The sequence below is a fragment of the Mastigoproctus giganteus genome, chromosome 9 (assembly GCF_048544385.1).
Source record: "Mastigoproctus giganteus isolate SK-2022 chromosome 9, ASM4854438v1, whole genome shotgun sequence".
Classification (NCBI taxonomy): Eukaryota; Metazoa; Arthropoda; class Arachnida; order Uropygi; family Thelyphonidae; genus Mastigoproctus; species Mastigoproctus giganteus.
The window spans coordinates 11,352,443-11,371,065 of NC_143583.1; the positions used below are offsets into that span (position 1 = coordinate 11,352,443).

General features: G+C 39.2%; 2 protein-coding genes across 4 annotated transcripts in view; both read left to right on the forward strand.

Annotated features, from left to right (window-relative positions):
* LOC150080050 (dixin-like) overlaps positions 1-18,623 on the forward strand; it is a 391,642-nt gene that overhangs the window by 286,866 nt on the left and 86,153 nt on the right. For all 3 annotated transcript variants that reach the window (XM_090381957.1, XM_090381956.1, XM_090381958.1), the window contains one exon: positions 4,744-4,833. In XM_090381957.1, coding sequence (XP_090238083.1) covers positions 4,744-4,833 — 90 coding nt within the window. The remainder of the gene's footprint in view (positions 1-4,743; positions 4,834-18,623) is intronic.
* LOC150080051 (protein GVQW3-like) lies at positions 5,886-6,813 on the forward strand. Its single transcript, XM_090381235.1, has 2 exons — positions 5,886-6,113; positions 6,646-6,813. Exons 1-2 carry the CDS (start codon positions 5,886-5,888, stop codon positions 6,811-6,813), a joined length of 396 nt encoding a protein of 131 aa, XP_090237361.1.

Genomic DNA, 18,623 nt, shown 5'->3' on the forward strand with positions numbered 1-18,623 from the left:
TGATATCTGAACAAAATTCCATCTGCCGTTGTAGAAGTTGTCAGCCTAAATAAATTCAAGGCAGAACTAGAGAAACTTGTGGATAAATGGTTCAATGAAATGTCAAGGGTTTTTTTTTTTTTTTTTTTTTTGATGATATATAAGCTTGCTTTCTTGCATCATATGCCTCTATGAATGCTAAACTCTACTAAGGCAGAATCAAATGTTTTGTCCTGATTACAATGTTAAAATTATTGGAAATGGATTAAACTAATAAAGGTGCTTTCTTTTAGGAAATGGATTAACTAGAATGCAATTGTGCAATCACTACTTTCAAATGAAAATGGGATCATCAGTGGGGACACATGCATGACAAAACTTATAAAGTTCAAAAAAATTGGTGCATGGCAACTGTCTAGTTCTTTCATGCACTTACCCTGTGATAAACATAAAATATTGTTTAAGGAACAACCTGAGTAAAAGTAGGTGTATATTTAGTAAGATAGTTTGTCTTTAATCTTCAACCAAAAGGGAAAAAAAAAAAAAAAATTGTGCACACATTTTTCTCACAAGTCACCTTAACAGGTCCAGTGCAACCATTTCTGGGTTAGAAAATCAGATCCAGCAGCTTTCCACATAACCCAAGGAACTTCAATACCAACTCTAGCACATTCTTCAAAAGGATATAATTTATAGCTACTCTTAAGAATACCCATATCCTTCTAAGAATGCTATCCATGACCCTCATATGTCCCAGTTGTATAACAGTTTCATATTGGCAGAATCAAATGTTTTGTTGTGATATAGTGTTAAAATTATTTTTTGCATCTGACTCAGTGGCACTATCATATTAATTTATTAGAGTGGTTAAATAAGATTTTTCCTTTTCTCAACTGTGCTATGTTTTTTTTTTTTTTTTTTTTCTCTCTTCTTCTTTGAGAAAATCAAATCATTTCTGTCTACATGATTCTGTATTGTATTCTTAATCTTTGCATTGTGGTTTTTCCTACCACAGAAATGAGACTGCAGCTACCCACTTCATTAGTGAAACCACTGTGTTATGGGCCATCACTACATCTGGATTCTCTAACCCAGAGGAATAATCCTCAAGTCTAATGAATACCCTCATAATTAACTTTAATGGTTTGATTCCCTCACTGCCTTCCTCAGAATAACTGGGTATATGCAATCTACTCCACAGCCACCCTTGATTACCTTAGTTTTTATTTTAAAAAATTCTTGTTCATTTCTGTATTACTCATTTTACATTACTCCTGTTTGCTAGAACAGTTTCTCCATTCCCATTGCAGATTTCATCTGTAAAGATCAAGTGCAAATAACTAATTTAACTATCAAATGGTTCATCAGTCACCTTCTTGCATCCATTACATAAGGGGCTGCCAATCTGATTTACTGTTTGCTGTTTTCTTCTTGTACTTTCATTTGTGTTACATTGTTCCCTTTCTTAGCTCAGTATAAAATGTTAGCTTTCTTAGCTCAGTTAGGCCAAACAGCTAATACTCTTTGGCATAACTGAAATTATAAGTAGTTGGGATGACTGTTTTTGTCGCCAGCAGGATTAAATTACACATTTAATGCAATTTATTAGGGTATTATTTCTCACAGCTGTACAAATTTTGCCTTCACAAGAATTTGTCCTGATATTGCACTACTTTCAAACATATATCCAAAAATAAAATTTATATTTTTTTGTCAGATGTTTATGCACAATTCAAGCAATGCAACTTTTGCATTCTAACATGAGTGGTGGATACTAATGGTACAAATGCAAGCCTATTACACCTGTGCAGAAGACAAATTTCAGAATTGAAGGGTCCATTTTCAAATATCAAAGAAAATTTGTGATTAGTAAATAAGTGACTTTCTGAATGGCGAAGGTTGGGTGTATATATAATTTTAAACTGCATTAATTGCTTATTATTAATACTTGGAAGAAATGTTCTGGAATAGTGTCGTTGTTGAAGTATTAGTAGTGGCAAATAATGCAAGAGAGTGAGCTAATACAGCATCTGCAAAAAAAAAAAAAAACAAACACACTTTTCACATTACTTGTCCAATCCCTTCTAATAATGTGTCTATTTCTTCCCTAAATTTATTCAAACTGCCTACTTCCACAACACCAGATGGAAGTTTGTTCCAATAATCAACTACCCACTGGCTGAAAGCAAATTTCTGCACCTGCATCTTCCTCAATTTCTGCATCTTCCTCAATTTAAATTTTTGCACTCTCATTAGTGTTATCTAAAAAAGAGGAACAAAGCCATCAGCATTTAGCTTACTCAATCCATTCAAAGCCTTAAATACTTCAATCAGAACTCCTCGCAGTTGCCTAGTTTCCGGAGGTTGCAGTACTGCCTTTCGTGGTAAGAGTATCCTTTTGTTTCCCCCTCATTAATCTCACTGCCCTTCTTTGCACCTATTCCAATTGATCCACACCCTTCCTAAAATGATGCTTCCAGATCTGTGTTCAGTATTTAACATGTGGCCTAACCATTCTCTACTGGTATTATGTTTGTATGAGTATCTATGCTCATAGATGTATTTGCATATACTGTATGTAAACAAAACTCTTGTCCTATTGTTCACTGTATAATTCCTTTCACTTCAAAGGTAGTATTTGTGAATATGTCTGCTTTGATATTCCCTCTCAGACTTAGTAATTTGGAATTCGATCTTCTTGAACTTCTCTGGATTAAAATCTCTCTACCCCATCTCATCTCCAAATTCATCTCTTGCTTCTATTGTTCTGCCAACTCCACTAATCACTTGGAACTCTGTCTAACTTTCCTAATATCGAGGTAATTTTCATAGTGATTTCAATGTTCACAACTCAAGCTAGCTTCAGTTTTCAGTTGCACAGACCCAGTTGACTAATGACCTTTCACAAATTGTTCATTTACCTACCAGAATATCTAATAATCCTAACTACATAGCCAATGCTCTTGATCTTTTCTTCACCAACAACCCTTCCAAATACATGGTTAAAATGAGTGGTCCTCTGGACACCTCAAATCACAACTTGTTGGTCTCTTCTCCAATGGAGCATTTATCTCATGGCTGTTCTCAGCCTTGTTGTAGTTTGGTATTACATGTTTTCAAAATGAGGTAACCTGTGAGATTTCTATTCTTCTTTTCCTTGGGTGGATTACTGTTTTAAATCTTCTGATGTCAATGTTTTCTCAGATCGGGTCAGTGAAATTATATTTGTTGGGATGAAATCCTTTATTCTATACTCCACCTTAATAACTTGTCCTTTATCTAAACTTTGGTTTTCCAGTAAATGTGCTAAGTTGTTTTTCAAGAATGTTGCTTATCAGTATCACAATTGGCTTTCGTCCAGATCTTCAACATTTTCTGCCTACAACAAAAGCTTGCAACAATTGTAAAGCAGTTATTAATCAGTCCAGACTAGACTTGGTACAGGCTAAGAGTAGAAAACTTGCTTCTTGCGCAAATTTGTTAGAGTATTATGATCTCTTACCTAAGCTATTGGCAGCAACTTTTGCCCACCTGTACTCCTACCTCTGTTAAAACCTTATGGTTTTATTGTCACTTCAGCTAAAGATAAAGCTGACCTGCTTGCACCTTATTTTTCTTCTAATTCTTGTCAATGATCTTGATAAACTACCACCTCCTACCATTCCTAGTATACTCCACTCAATGTCTCTTGTGGTATTCTGTCAAAAGTATTTCAGAGGAATTTTGAAGTCTTTGCCAAGAAAGCTCCAGGTCCTGATTGTATTTCTTCACTTGTTCTCAGAACCTGTCTTTTAACCTACTCCTGTTCTGTGTTGCATTTTTAGACTTTCTTTTCTACTGGTGTTTTTTCTTTTGCTTGGAATCATATCTAGCCTGTTCCTAAAAAGAGTGACAAATCTCTCCCATCCAATTATTGTCCCAATACAGTTACTTCTACTCTATTTAAAGTAATGGAGAAATCAGTGCTTCAATTTGATCAGTGATCGCCAATATGGATTCTGTTGGTGTTAATCAAACTACTCACTCTGTACAAATCTAGCCTATTATGGAATATTGTGCCACATCTGGTGCAGAGCCCTCATAACCACTCTGTCTTATAGACTATTCAAAAGAGGGCAGTTAGTTTAATTATCCATCTCTTAGAGTCTCTCTACATTTGTGTCATAGATGTTCTGTTTGTGTTGCATGCTTTTTCTATAGATACTACCATCGGCACTTCTGAATTAGTTTTTATAAATCCCCCCCCCCTTCTTCCAAACCAGTCTGAATACATGCCTCAAACAGTTAGAATTGTTTTATTGTCCAATTTTTCTTCTTATTTATTACTTCAAGTTCCATTTTCTGGAATAGCCATCACATGTATTTTCTTAAAAATCCTACAGAAATTGAAGCCTAATGTCAAAAAGCGTCTTATTACATCTTCTCAATTCTCAATGCACGCACAGTGCTTGGTATTATAGGTTCTAATACCTTTTGTGTTTTGGGTTTTCATTTAAAAAAAAAAAAACATTTTAGTAGGGGTTCTACTTCCAATATTGTCAAGTTCTCAGTTGAAGCCTTTAAGAACCCCCCCCCCCCACCAGAATTGTAAAATATCACACTGCATTCATCACAGTTAGCTATTTGTTAAATTTTATTTTGACCCAATTCATGGCACCATTTAGATGTGTAGGGGGCGAATTGGTCTATCATTTTATTTACAGTTTTGCTAATATTTTATCAGTATTATTCTCTTATATTACCAATATTAATGTTTATTTTTAGGCAACCTTGTCTGCAAGACTCTCTGACCAAGCAAAGAGAATTATAAAACTGGAAAACAGTCTGGCCTTGCCATTATCATCAAGAATACAAGTAAGAAAAGACATGAAATTATTTCCCTTTGAATTATGATGAATGATGATAAAACATGAATTATTTCCCTTTTCTTTGAAAATGAACCTAGGAAATTCTTGAAATGGTTGAAATTTACTTTATGGTGCATATCCATGAATCTTTGTGACAAGGAGTGAAGAGCTGGCCTAACTCCACTTACTGGTTTGCAGTTATTGGATAATATATTCCTGTGTGTAACTTTGCTTTCCAATTTTAACCAGTGCCAAACGGGGAGTAACCCCAAAACTATTTTCTCCTTTGGCACTGGTTTAAAATTTAGAAATGATTCCAACCCCCCACAGCTGGTTTTTCAATCAGGAATAGATCGTTCAATCACTACGAATCACTGGACAAAGCTAGGCTAACTCTTCTCTCCTTGTCACAAAGATCCAGGGGGTAAGCACCATAAAGTAAATTTTAACTCTTGAATATATCACCTGTTTGCTTAATGTGAAAGTGAAGAGCATTAATAGGATTAGGATAAATTGTAAAATATTAGTACAGTAAAATAATAAAAAATCTGGTATTCTGAATTATCAATTAATTTTTTTTTTAAATTTTACAAAAAAATAAAGAAGGTAAAACAAAAATGTACTCCACAACCTAGAAATTACTGTTCACATTCTAATGTTAGATAACATTGTAGGAACTTTTTGCTTAGCAATGTTTTTTGATGACAGTCAAACTTTGCAGTGTTGCATGTATACAACTTTGTTACTTCAGATGTGCTTCTCTGTGACTTCCCAAGACAAAAAGAAAATGCAGATCTCTTATCTAATTATTTAAATGCCTGTGCTGAAATAAAAACCATGTACTCCTTTATTAATTTTCTGTCTAGGGTATGTATGTATCATATACAAGGTGCTACCCAAATGTTCCTAAAATCTAAATGTTGTGCAGGAACTACATCTAGTACAGACCTGTGGCACTAGGTAACACTGCATGAATCTGTATGCCATGTGGTGTGGGGCTGGATAGAGTCATTGAAATTTATGCTCAGTTCTTTGGCAGTATTTTTCATGTAGTTTGCGATGGCTGATGTGAGAGAGCAACGTGCTTGCATTAAGTTTTGTTTCCTTCTTAATGATACAGCAACAGAAACCCAGTTGAAACAAGCTTTCGGTGACAATGCTTCAGGCCACACGGAGACCTACTACTGGTTTTACCATTTTAAAAACGGTCGCAAGTCGGTTGATGACAATGATCACCCTGGGCATCCATCATCAAGCACCACTTCAAAAAATTTCGCAGAAGTTCGGGTGGGTGGCGATCCGTGAAGACCACAGGTGAATCATCCACGAAATTTGTGGCATTGTAGGACTATTGTATGACACGTGTCAGCGGATTTTGTCAAATGAGTTGAACATTAGAAGGATTGCAGCCAAGTTTGTGCCACGGTTACTGAGTGAAGATGAAAAGCAGCATCGCATGGAAGTTAGCAGAGATCTTCAAGAACGAGCCAGGAGTGATCAAAACTTCCTTTCTGCAGTTGTCACTTGTGACGAGAGTAGGGTATATGGGTATGATACAGAAACCAAGCAACAATTATCCCAGTGGAAGAGCCCATCTTTGCCCCAACTGAAGGAATCCCGACAAGTGAGGTTCGAGCCCATGACCACCAAATACGGAGGATGTGGAAAGGTCAGGGAATGACCACCGCATATCCCCAGATAAATAGGGACATAGTTGCTAATGCTCCTAAAAACCAAAATAACAAACAAACTGACAAGTGAGGAGCAATGTGAAGTCCATGCTGATCTATTCCATAAGGAATTCATCCCTCTTGGCCAGACCGTCAACTCACAGTTCTACCGCGACGTTCTGAGGTGGTTAAGGGAAGCAGTCAGAAGGAAACGTCCAGAGAAGTGGTGCACAAAGAACTGGGTCCTTCATCATGACAACATGCTGGCCCACACATCTCTCGCTGTGGCACAGTTTTTGGCATCCAACAACAAATGAAAATAAAGCTGAAGGGTCAAAGATTTGGCAGTGTAGAGGATATCCAAACCAAAGCACAGGCGGTGCTGAACACTACGACGGAGGACTTTCAGGACTCATTCAAATCATGGGAGAAGCCTGGGATCAATGTTTACGCTCTCAAGGGGATCTACTTCGAAGGTGACGGTGGCAAATAAGACCCACGGTAAGTAATTTATTTAATAAATATATTTCAGAAATTTTTGGGTAGCACCATGTGTGTGTTATACCTTTCACAGCAGCAGCAATGCCAGGGGTTTTACAATATATTCATAAAGATATACTTTTGACATTATTTACAATATATCAGACATTATTACACTGCCCATAATTAATGTGCAGTTTGCCTGGTTAAGGTTAGCATTAGCATTAGCATTAGTAGAGGCATATGATGCAAGAAAGCAAGCTTATTCAGCATCAGCCAAAAAAAAAAAAAAAAACCTCTCCCATTTCACCCCTCCGTTCGTTCGAAATACCTGTCCAGTTGAGCTTTAAATTTGTTTAGGCTATCAACTTCAACAACAAGTGATGGAAGTTGGTTCCACCAACCAACCACCCGCTGGCCAAAGGCAAATTTCCGCACATCTATCCGACATCCGTCCTTCCTCAATTTGAATTTATGCCCTCTGAGGTGATTATTCTGAGAAAGATGAAGAATCCCATTGGCATTGAGCATGCTCAAACCATTCAAAGCCTTATACACCTCTATCAGATCACCTCGCCGGTGCCTAGTCTCCAGACTCTGTAATTTGCAAAACTTAAGCCTTTCTTCGTAAGAGCAACCCTTTGTTCCATTTACTCTTGTTGCCCTTCTCTGTACCCGTTCCAGCAGCTCTACATCCTTCTTGAAATGAGGCCTCCAGACCTGTATACAGTACTCAAGATGTGGCCTAACCATTGCCTTATACAAGGGAATAATCACCTCCTTATCCCTGCTAGAAAAATTCCTGTATATCATTGACAAGACACCATGAGCTACTCTTGCAGCTCGTCTGCACTGCTCAGAGAACTTCATATCTGCCTGCACAATTACCCCCAGGTCCTTTTCATTCTCCACCACTGTCAGTGTAGTACCGCAGAGTTGATACATTGCTCTGGGGTTACTGTTACCCATATGTAGTACTTTACATTTGTCAACGTTAAACTTCATTTGCCACCTCTCAGCCCATCTGTTCAACCTTTCCAGATCCTGTTGCAGCAGCATAGCGTCAGTAGTGTCCTTAACGACCCTGCCAACCTTTGTATCATCTGCAAACTTAGACATTAAACTTGATATCCCATCATCAATATCATTCATAAACACCGAAAACAACAATGGACCCAACACTGAACCTTGAGGAACTCCACTAATAACATTAGTCCACGTTGAGCAGTGTCCATTGATTACCACTCTCTGTCTTCTGCCACTCAACCATCCCCTTATCCATAGCAGCAATTTGCCTCCAATGCCACACTGCTCCAATTTGTGCAGCAGTCTTCCATGTGCAACAGTATCAAAAGCCTTTCTAAGATCCAAATATATAATATCAAAGTTATTCCCTGCAATCAGTTCTTTTGTGACTACACCATAGTATCCAATCAAATTGGTCAGGCAAGACCTGCCCTTAACAAAACCATGCTGCGTCTGAGCTATAACTGAATTCTTGTCTAGATGATCCTGCAGTGCTTCTTTAACCAGTGCCTCCATTAATTTACCTGGAACAGAAGTTAAACTAACAGGTCTATAATTACTTGTGTCAGCCTTTGATCCTCCTTTGTGAATTGGGGTTACATTTGCACATCTCCAGTCTATGGGTACCTCCCCTGAGTCCAAAGAAGCTCTCATAATTATGGCTAGAGGTTTGCATACTTCCTTTGCTGCCTCCTTTAATATAACTGGATAGATCCCATCCACCCCAGGTGCCTTTTTTATGTTTATCCTCAACAATCTCTCCTCCACTTTCCTCTCAGTTATTACAAAATCATCCAGCTCACTGCCAATGTTTACTTTACCTACATCATTCTCCTTCCTGAATAACTCCTCATGCGTGAATGTAGATGCAAAATACTCGTTTAGATTGTTAGCCACCTGAGCAGGATCCTCAACTGTTGAACCATCAATATCCAGTGGACCAATCTGATTCATCCCTTTCCTTCTCGAGTTCAAGTATGTAAAGAACTCCTTTCTGTTTTTCTTTGCATCCTTTGCCAAGGATTTTTCGTAGTCTGCCTTTGCCTGCCTAATCTCCTTTGTGACTTGGTTACAGACCAACTTATATCTATCATAGGCTTCCATGTCACCCATTAATTTGTATGTATCCCATGCATTTTTCTTCTCTGCCACATGTCTCATTAGTCCATCTGACAACCATTTAGGCCTAAACCTTGAACAATATTTCTTAGTTGGTATGTAAAGCCTGGTAGCCACCAAGATTTGTTCCTTGAATGCTTCCCATTTTGAGTTTGCTGTTGGTAACATCATCAGTTGGTCCCACTGTATAGAATTTAAATACTGTCTCAGACCATCATAGTCGCCTTTACGAAAACAAAAACCCTTCCCTTTACCTCTGATGGTAGTTACCTCCTTGAGTAAATCCCACTTCAACACACTGTGATCACTGCCACCTAGTGGTTCATTTATCTGCAGGTTCTTAATGCATGAAGAATCACTACTGATAATCAGATCAAGAGTATTGCTCCCTCTTGTTGCCTCACGAACATGCTGATGTAGAAAACAATCATCCAATAAATCCACAAAAGCCTTGCTAGTGTGCGAGTGACCAACCCACAAATTCCAGTCAATATCTGGGAAATTAAAATCCCCCATTATAAGACTCTCTGATTTACTGGCCCACTCTATTTCCCTGTACAATATATTATTATACTCATCAGAGTCATTAGGCCTATAGCACACTCCTACTCTCAATTTTGATTTCCCTATGCTTATGTCACACCAAACTGACTCGACACTGCCCTGTCCATCGATGTCAACTGGCTTCACTTCCTTTGACTTTATGTGTTTCTTAATTAATAGCATGACCCCTCCTCCCCTCCTGTCCCGTCTATCCTTTCTATACACATTGTATTCCCCAAATTCCAGTTCCGCATTACTTATATCTGTGTGACACCACGTCTCTGATATCCCAACAATATCTGCCTTTGATGTTTTGAGCAATACCTCAAATTCATCAAATTTATTTACCAAACTCCTAGCATTGGTGTACACGCAGGTATACATGCACCTGTTTCTATTCTTAGCTACCCTAACACAACCCATGTGTTTACTTGTAACGCAATGACTACCAGCAGTCTCTGAAATATCCTGCATCTTGTTTTTCAGACTTCTGCTCATTTGAATAGAGGTTAGGCTCTTAAGGAGCTGTCTTCGGTATTTCCGATCCTTTGCAAACTTGTAGAGGTCGCCATTGATTGCTTGGACTGTGGGGAGCATCTGCCTGGGGAGAAAACGGTCACTAAGGACTAGTCTGTTAGGGTGGGCTATAAGTTCCGGGTTGTGAGATTCTCCAGCCACACAGTTCCCAGATGTTTGGCCCCAAGATTATTCTGATAGTCATTTTGGCAGTGAGGTCTTTCCCTTATAAGATTTGGCAGTTGGGTAAAGTTTAGCCGAGTTTGCCATCACAGTTGTTCTTTGCTGGGGTGGACGATGATGTTTATGCATAATCCACCGAAGGAGTCAGTATTTGGCAGTACATGCACTTGATGTTGTGGGGCCGGCGGATGCCCAAATTTCTGAGGCCTGTAACATGATGGAGTATACAGAAGTGTATACATACCTACAAGTCACATCCAGATCCCTAACATGAAGCAGTTGTTTGGTAGTTCAGCACATTTGACAGAATTTCATTATGAGCTTGTCAATGTGGGGGTTGAAGCTCAGTTTATAATCAAAGAAGACTCCCAAATCCGTATGCATCTTGATGACTGGAAAGGGAATACAGTCTAGAGAAGCTTGGGATTCAGTGGGTTTGTGCTTCAGAGAAAAGACAATTTGTGCTTATTTGGCAGGGTTAATCAGGAGGCTAAAGTGATAGAGATAGGATCCTAAGTCGTGCAAACTTTCATTGATATTTTTATTAATGTTTGAGATATGTCTGCCGTGGTTAATCTGAGCATATAACTTAATATCATCAGCATAGCAGAGAATGTCTTCTCTCTCTGTTGCACAAACAGAAAAATAACTGCAGTAAATAATGCTCCGGAGAGGACTCTGCTTTGGGGAACTCCCGCAGTTCTTGTGATCTTTGATCTTTCTCGAGATTGTGTCTTGATCCACGTTAAGAAGAATGGTTCTGTCAGAAAGCAGGGTTACGATAAACCACAATGTCACCTTTTATGTAAAAGTAATTTTCTAGGAGGTGAGCAAGCGAGGGGATACTGAGTCAAATGCAGCTTACAGGTCGATGTATGTGACTGCAAGCTTCTAGTGCTCTGAGAATGGTGCTGGTTATAGTTGTTAAATTGGTGACTGTGGAGTTTCCGGGAATGGCATACGCAGATGATGTTACCATTCTGATTAACTGAAACTCTTGTCAGGCTTTGGAAAATACTGCAAATTGCATTCTTGCTGATCTTTTAGCATGGTCTGTTGATAATAAATTAGTGATTAGTCCTAATAAAACGAAAATGATGGCCTTTGGTTCTAAACTCAACATTAATCATCCATCTCAAATAAAAATTAGTAACAAACAACTTCCAATGGTTGAAGAATTAAAATATTTAGGGATTACCATGGATAATAAGCTAAATTTTCATTCTCATTTATTTAATATTGCCACAAAAATTAAAGGATTTAATAGTGCATTAGTTAGAATATGATGTACTGATTGGGAGTTCGCTCATAAAACTGTGTAGATATATTATAAGGTGATATTTCTCCCTATGGTCCCCTATGCTTCAGGATTATAGTTCCAACTGCCCCTCTAAATCACAGCCTTTTAAAATGCACTGCTTGCATGATGTTTGTGGAGCAATTGAGTATGGAACATAATATTGCCATGAGGGATGTGTGTGTGTGTGCACGATTTGAGGAGTGTAAGGAAATCAGGCGATGACTCAGCGTTGTTATGGGTTTATAGGAGAGCTTCAAGGACAGGGTGGATGCCCTCGAAGGATCTAAATTGAGGGGCCCATCAAGCTCTCAGCTGCCCACATCAACACCAGAGCTTGCACTTGGTCATCATGCAACACAGCGGCAACCCCCAAGGCAGAATTCGCTGGTCCCACAGGAACTAGTAGTTGTTGGTGACTGTATTGTCAGGGAAACGGGGAACATGCTTTAGCATTAGTAGAGGCATTTGATGCAAGAAAGCAAGCTTATGCAGCATCAGCCAAAAAAAAAAAAAAAAAACACTTCCACTTCACCCCTCTGTTCGTTCAAAATACCTGTCCAGCTGAGCCTTAAACTTATTTAGGCTATCAACGTCCACCAAAAGGGATGGAAGTCTGTTCCACCAACCAACCAACCACCCGCTGGCTAAAGGCAAATTTCCGCACGTCTATCCTACACCTGTCTTTCCTCAATTTGAATTTATGCCCTCTCAGGTGATTTTTCTGAGCTAGAGGAAGAATCCCATCAGCATTGAGCATGCTTAAACCATTCAAGGCTTTATACACCTATATCAGATCACCTCGCTGGTGCCTAGTCTCCAGACACTGTAATTTGCAAAACTTAAGCCTTTCTTCGTAAGAGCACCCCTTTGTTCCATTCACTAATCTTGTTGCCCTTCTCTGTACTCGTTCCAGCAGCTCTACATCCTTCTTGAAATGAGGCCTCCAGACCTGTATACAGTACTCTAGGTGTGGCCTGACCATTGCCTTATACAATGGAATAATCACCTCCTTATCCCTGCTGGAAAAATTCCTGTATATCATTGACAATACTACATGAGCTACTCTTGCAGCCCGTCTGCACTATTCAGAGAACTTCATATCTGCCTGCATAACCACAACCAAGTCCCTTTCATTCTCTACCACTGTCAGTGTAGTACCACAGAGTTGATACATTGCTCTGGGTTTGCTGTTTCCCCATGTGTAGTACTTTACATTTGTCAATGTTAAACTTCATTTGCCACCTCTCAGCCCATCTGCTCAACCTTTCCAGATCCTGTTGCAGCAGCATAGTGTCAGTAGTGTCCTTGACAATCCTGCCAACTTTTGTATCATCTGCAAACTTGGACATTAAGCTTGATATACCATCATCAATATCATTTATAAATACAGAAAACAATAATGGACCCAACACTGAGCCCTGAGGGACTCCACTAATAACATTAGTCCATAATGAGCAGTGTCCATTGATTACCACTCTCTGTCTTCTCCCCCTCAACCACCCCTTTATCCATAGCAGCAATTTGCCTCCAATGTCACACTGCTCCAATTTGTGTAGCAGTCTTCCATGTGCAAGAGTATCAAAAGCCTTTCTAAGATCCACGTATATAATATCAAAGTTATTCCCTGCATCCAGTTCTTTTGTGACTGCATCATAGTATCCAATCAAGTTGGTCAGGCAAGATGTCCCCTTAACAAAACCATACTGTGTCTGAGCTATAACTGAAGTCTTGTCTAAATGATCCTGCAGTGCTTCTTTAACCAGTGCCTTCATTAATTTTCCTGGAACAGAAGTTAAGCTCACAGGTCTATAATTACTTGTGTCAGCCTTTGATCCTCCTTTGTGAATTGGGGTCACATTTGCACATTTCCAGTCTATGGGTACCTCCCCTGAGTCCAAGGAAGCTCTCATAATTATGGCTAAGGGTTTGCTTACTTCCTTTGCTGCCTCCTTTAATATAACTGGATAGATCCCATCCACCCCGGGTGCCTTTCTTGTGTTTATCTTCAACAGTTTCTCCTCCACTTTACTCCCAGTTATTTCAAGATTCTGTAGCTTACTGCTAGAGTTGAATACACCTCTGGCATTCCCCTCGCTGAATAACTCCTCATGCGTGAATGTCGATGCAAAATATTCATTTAGTTTGTTAGCTGCCTGAGCAGATTCTTCATCATCAACAGTTGACCCATCAATATCAAGTGGATCAATCTGATTCATCCCCTTCCTTCTAGAGTTTACATAACTAAAGAACTCTTTGCTGTTTTTCTTTGGATCCCTTGCCAAGGATTTCTCGTAATCTGCCTTCGCCTGCCTAACCTCCTTTGTAACTTGGTTGCATATCAACTTGTATCTATCATAGGCTTCTGTGTCATGTGTTAATTTGTAAGTATCCCATGCATTTTTCTTCTCTGCCATATGCCTCATTAGGTCATCTGACATCCATTTTGGCCTAAACCTTGAACAATATTTCTTAGTTGGTATGTAAAGCCTAGTAGCTTCCAAGATAAGTTCTTTGAATGCTTCCCATTTTGAATTTGCTGTTGGTAACATCATCAGTTGGTCGCACTGTATAGAATTTAAATACTGTCTCAGTCCATCGTAGTCGCCTTTATGGAAGCAATAACCCTTCCCTTTACCCCTAATGGTAGTTACCTCTTTGAGTAAATCCCACTTCAGCACACTGTGATCACTGCCACCTAGTAGTTCATTTATCGGCAGATTCTTAATGCATGAAGAATCACTGCTGATAATGAAATCAAGAGTATTACTCCCTCTAGTTGCCTCCCGAACATGCTGATGTAGAAAACAATCATCCAATAAATCCAGAAAAGCCCTGCCAGTGTGTGAGTAACCAGCCCCAAATTCCAGTCAATATCTGGGAAATTAAAATCTCCCATTATAAGACTCTCTGATTTACTGGCCCACTCTATTTCCCTGTACAGTTCCTTATTATACTCATCACAGTCATTAGGCCTATAGCACACTCCTACTCTCAATTTTGATCTCCCAATGCTTATGTCACACCAAACTGACTCAACACTGCACTGTCCAGTGATATCGACTGGCTTCACTTCCTTGGTTTTTATGTGTTTCTTAACTAATAGCATGACCCCTCCCCACTTCCTATCCTGTCTAACCTTTCTGTAGATGTTTTGAGCAATACCTCAAATTCATCAAATTTATTTACGAAACTCCTAGCATTGGTGTACACGCAAGTATACCTGCACTTGTTTCTATTCTTAGCTACCCTAACACAACCCGTGTGTTTACTTGTACCGCAATGGCTCCCAGCAGTCTCTGAAATACCATGCATCTTGTTTTTCAGGCTTCTGCTCATTCTAATAGAAGCAGTGCAAGAATCTCTTTCACCTCTGCCAGTGGCTACTATCAATCTATTGGTCTTTGTCTCCCCCCAAGCTAGCAGTTTTCCGACCCACCTAACACTGCCTCGATAGCATCAGCAAATATTCTTGCAGCCTTTCTATTTAAGTGTATCCCATCCCTGTAGAAGCAATCTCTCCTGTTAACAAGAACAGTCCAGGGTGAAAAAAATTCTACCCCTTGAGCCTTGCACAATCTTTCCAGGGCTGAATTGATCGACAAGGCTCTCATCATATACTCATCATATACAAAAAATTGTAAAAAGGATAAGTGGAACAGGACCAGTGTATGTCTGCCAGAGGCAAAGGTTCATGACGTAAAGTGGATATCATATTTTAAGGGCACAAAAGGTGATATAGTTGTACACGTTGGCACTAATGATATCAAGAGTAGGAGACCGGCAGAATTACTTAACAAGTACAGGTCACTGTTGAAAAAAAGCCATGAATTAGGGTTGAATTTGAAAGTGTCTGCAATTGTGCCCAGACATGATAGGAGGGAGTATATGATGAGAGCCTTCTCGATCAGTTCGGCCCTGGAAAGATTGTACAAGGCTCACGGGGTAGAATTTTTTTCAGCCTGGTCTGTACTTATTAACAGGAGAGACTGCTTCTACAGGGATGGGATACACTTAAATAGAAAGGGTGCAAGAATGTTTGCTGATGCTATCGAGGCAGTGTTAGGTGTGTTAGAAAACTGCTAGCTTGCAGGGGGGGGATGCAAGATCTAATAGATTAACAGTAGCCACTGGCAGAGGTGAAACTGATTCTTGCACTGCTTCTATTGGAATGAGCAGCAACCTGAAAAACAAGATGCAGGATATTTCAGAGACTGCTGGGAGTCATTGCGGTACAAGTGAACACGTGGGTTGTGTTAGGGTAGCTAAGAATAGGAACAGATGCATGTATACTTGCGTGTACACCAATGCTAGGAGTTTGGTAAATAAATTTGATGAATTTGAGGTATTGCTCAAAACATCAACGGCAGATATTGTTGGGATATCAGAGACGTGGTGTCACACAGATATAAGGAATGCAGAACTGGAATTTGGGGAGTACAATGTGTACAGACAGGATAGGAAGGGAAGAGGGGGTTATGCTATTAGTTAAGAAACACATAAAATCCAAGGAAGTGAAGCCAGTCAACATCGGTGGACAGTGCAGTGTCGAGTCAGTTTGGTGTGACATAAGCATTGGGAGATCAAAATTGAGAATAGAAGTGTACTATAGGCCTAATGTCTTCGATGAGTATAATAAGAAACTGTACAGGAAAATAGTGGGCCAGTAAATCAGAGTCTTATAATGGGGATTTCAATTTCCCAGATATTGACTGGAATTTGTGGGTTGGTCACACACACTAGCAAGGCTTTTGTGGATTTATTGGATGATTGTTTTCTACATCAGCATGTTCGGGAGGTAACTGGAGGGAGTAATACTCTTGATCTGATTATCAGTAGTGATTCTTCATGCATTAAGAATCTGCAGGTAAAGGAACCACTAGGTGGCAGTTATCACAGTGTGCTGAAGTGGGATTTACTCAAAAAGGTAACTACCATCAGGGGTAAAGGGAAGGGTTTTTGCTTTCGTAAAGGCGACTACGATGGACTGAGACAGTATTTAAATTCTATACAGTGGGATCAACTGATGATGTTACCAACAGCAAATTCAAAATGGGAAGCATTCAAAGAACTATCTTGGAAGCTACTAGGCTTTACATACTAACTAAGAAATATTGTTTAAGGTTTAGGCCTAAATGGATGTCAAATGAACTAAAGAAACATATGGCAGAGAAGAAAAATGCATGGGATACATATAAATTAATGGGTAACATGGAAGCTTATGATTGATATAAGCTGGTCTGTAACCAAGTCACAAAGGAGATTAGGCAGGCGAAGGCAGATTATGAGAAAACCTTGGCAAAGGATGCAAAGAAAAATAGAAATGAGTTCTTTACCTATGTAAACTCTAGAAGGAAAGGGATAAATCAGATTGGTCCACTGGATATTGATGGTTTAACAGTTGAGGATCCTGCTCAGGTGGCTAACCAACTAAACGAGTATTTTTCATCTATATTCACACATGAGGAATTATTCAAGAAGGGGAATGCCAGAGGTGAATTAAACTCTGGCAGAGAGCTAAATGATTTTGTAATAACCGAGAGGAAAGTGGAGGCGAAATTGTTGAGGATAAACATAAAAAAGGCATCTGGTGGATGGGATCTATCCAGTTATATTAAAAGAGGCAGCAAAAGAAGTAAGAAAACCCTTAGCCATAATTTTATGAGACGACTCAGGGGAGGTACCCATAGACTGGAGATGTGCAAATGTGACTCCAATTCACAAAGGAGGATCAAAGGCTGACACAAGTAATTATAGACCTGTGAGTTTGACTTCTGTTCTAGGAAAATTAATTGAGGCACTGGTTAAAAAAGCACTGCAGGATCATTTAGACAAGACTTCAGTTATAGCATGGACACAGAATGGTTTTGTTAAGGGAATGTCTTGCCTGACCAATTTGATTGGATACTATGATGCAGTCACAAAAGAACTGGATGCAGGGAATAACTTTGATATTATATATTTGAATCTTAGAAAGGCTTTTGATACTGTTTCACACGGAAGACTGCTGCACAAATTGGAGCAGTGTGGCATTGGAGGCAAATTGCTGCTGTAGATAAAGGGATGGTTGAGGGGGAGAAGACAGAGTTATAATCAATGGACACTGCTCATCGTGGACTAATGTTATTAGTGGAGTCCCTCAGGGTTCAGCTTTGCGTCCATTATTGTTTTTTGTATTTATAAATGATATTGATGATGGTATATCAAGCTTAATGTCCATGTTTGCAAGTTTGAGCATGCTCAATTCTGATGGGATTCTCTTCTCCCTCTTGCTCAGAATAATCACCTGAGAGGGCATATATTTCAGATTTAGATTGCGGGTTCAAATCCCACCTCGGGCTTGGATCAAAGTACTGCAAAAACCTTGGGAGGTGCATTATGGCCACAGAAGCCGAAGTGGCAATAACTACCAAAAAAAAAAAAAAAAAAAAAAATATATATATATATATATATATATATATATATATATATATATATTCAGATTGAGGAAAGACAGATGTAGGATAGATATGCGGAAATTTGCCTTTATCCAGCTGGTAGTTAGTTGGTGGAATAGACTTCCATCCCTTTTTGTGGAAGTTGATAGCCTAAATAAATTTAAGGCTCAGCTGGACAGGTATTTCGAACGAACGGAGGGGTGAAATGGAAGTGGTGTGTTTTTTTTTTTTTTTTTGGCTGATGCCACATAAGCTTGCTTTCTTGCATCATATGCCTCTACTAATGCTAAAGACATAAAAATTTAAGGAAGTGCATCCAGTGAACATGGGTGGACAGTGTAGTGTTTAGCCAGTTTGGTGTGACATATGCAATGGGAAAGCAAAAAGTAGGAGTGCATTATATGAATTGGCATTAGCAAAGGCACATGATGCAAGAAAGCATCATATGCTTATTTTTTATATAGCATCAGCCGAAAAAAACAAAAAAAAACCACACACTCTTCTCATTTCACCCATCCACTCGCGC

What these genes read in the sequence shown, in the direction of transcription:
- LOC150080051 (XM_090381235.1), top strand. Translation starts at nt 5,886, where the DNA reads ATGGCTGATGTGAGAGAGCAACGTGCTTGCATTAAGTTTTGTTTCCTT. An exon ending in AAAATTTCGCAGAAGTTCGG is followed by an intron (nt 6,114 to 6,645) that starts GTGGGTGGCGAT and finishes CCTCTTGGCCAG; the next exon opens with ACCGTCAACTCACAGTTCTA.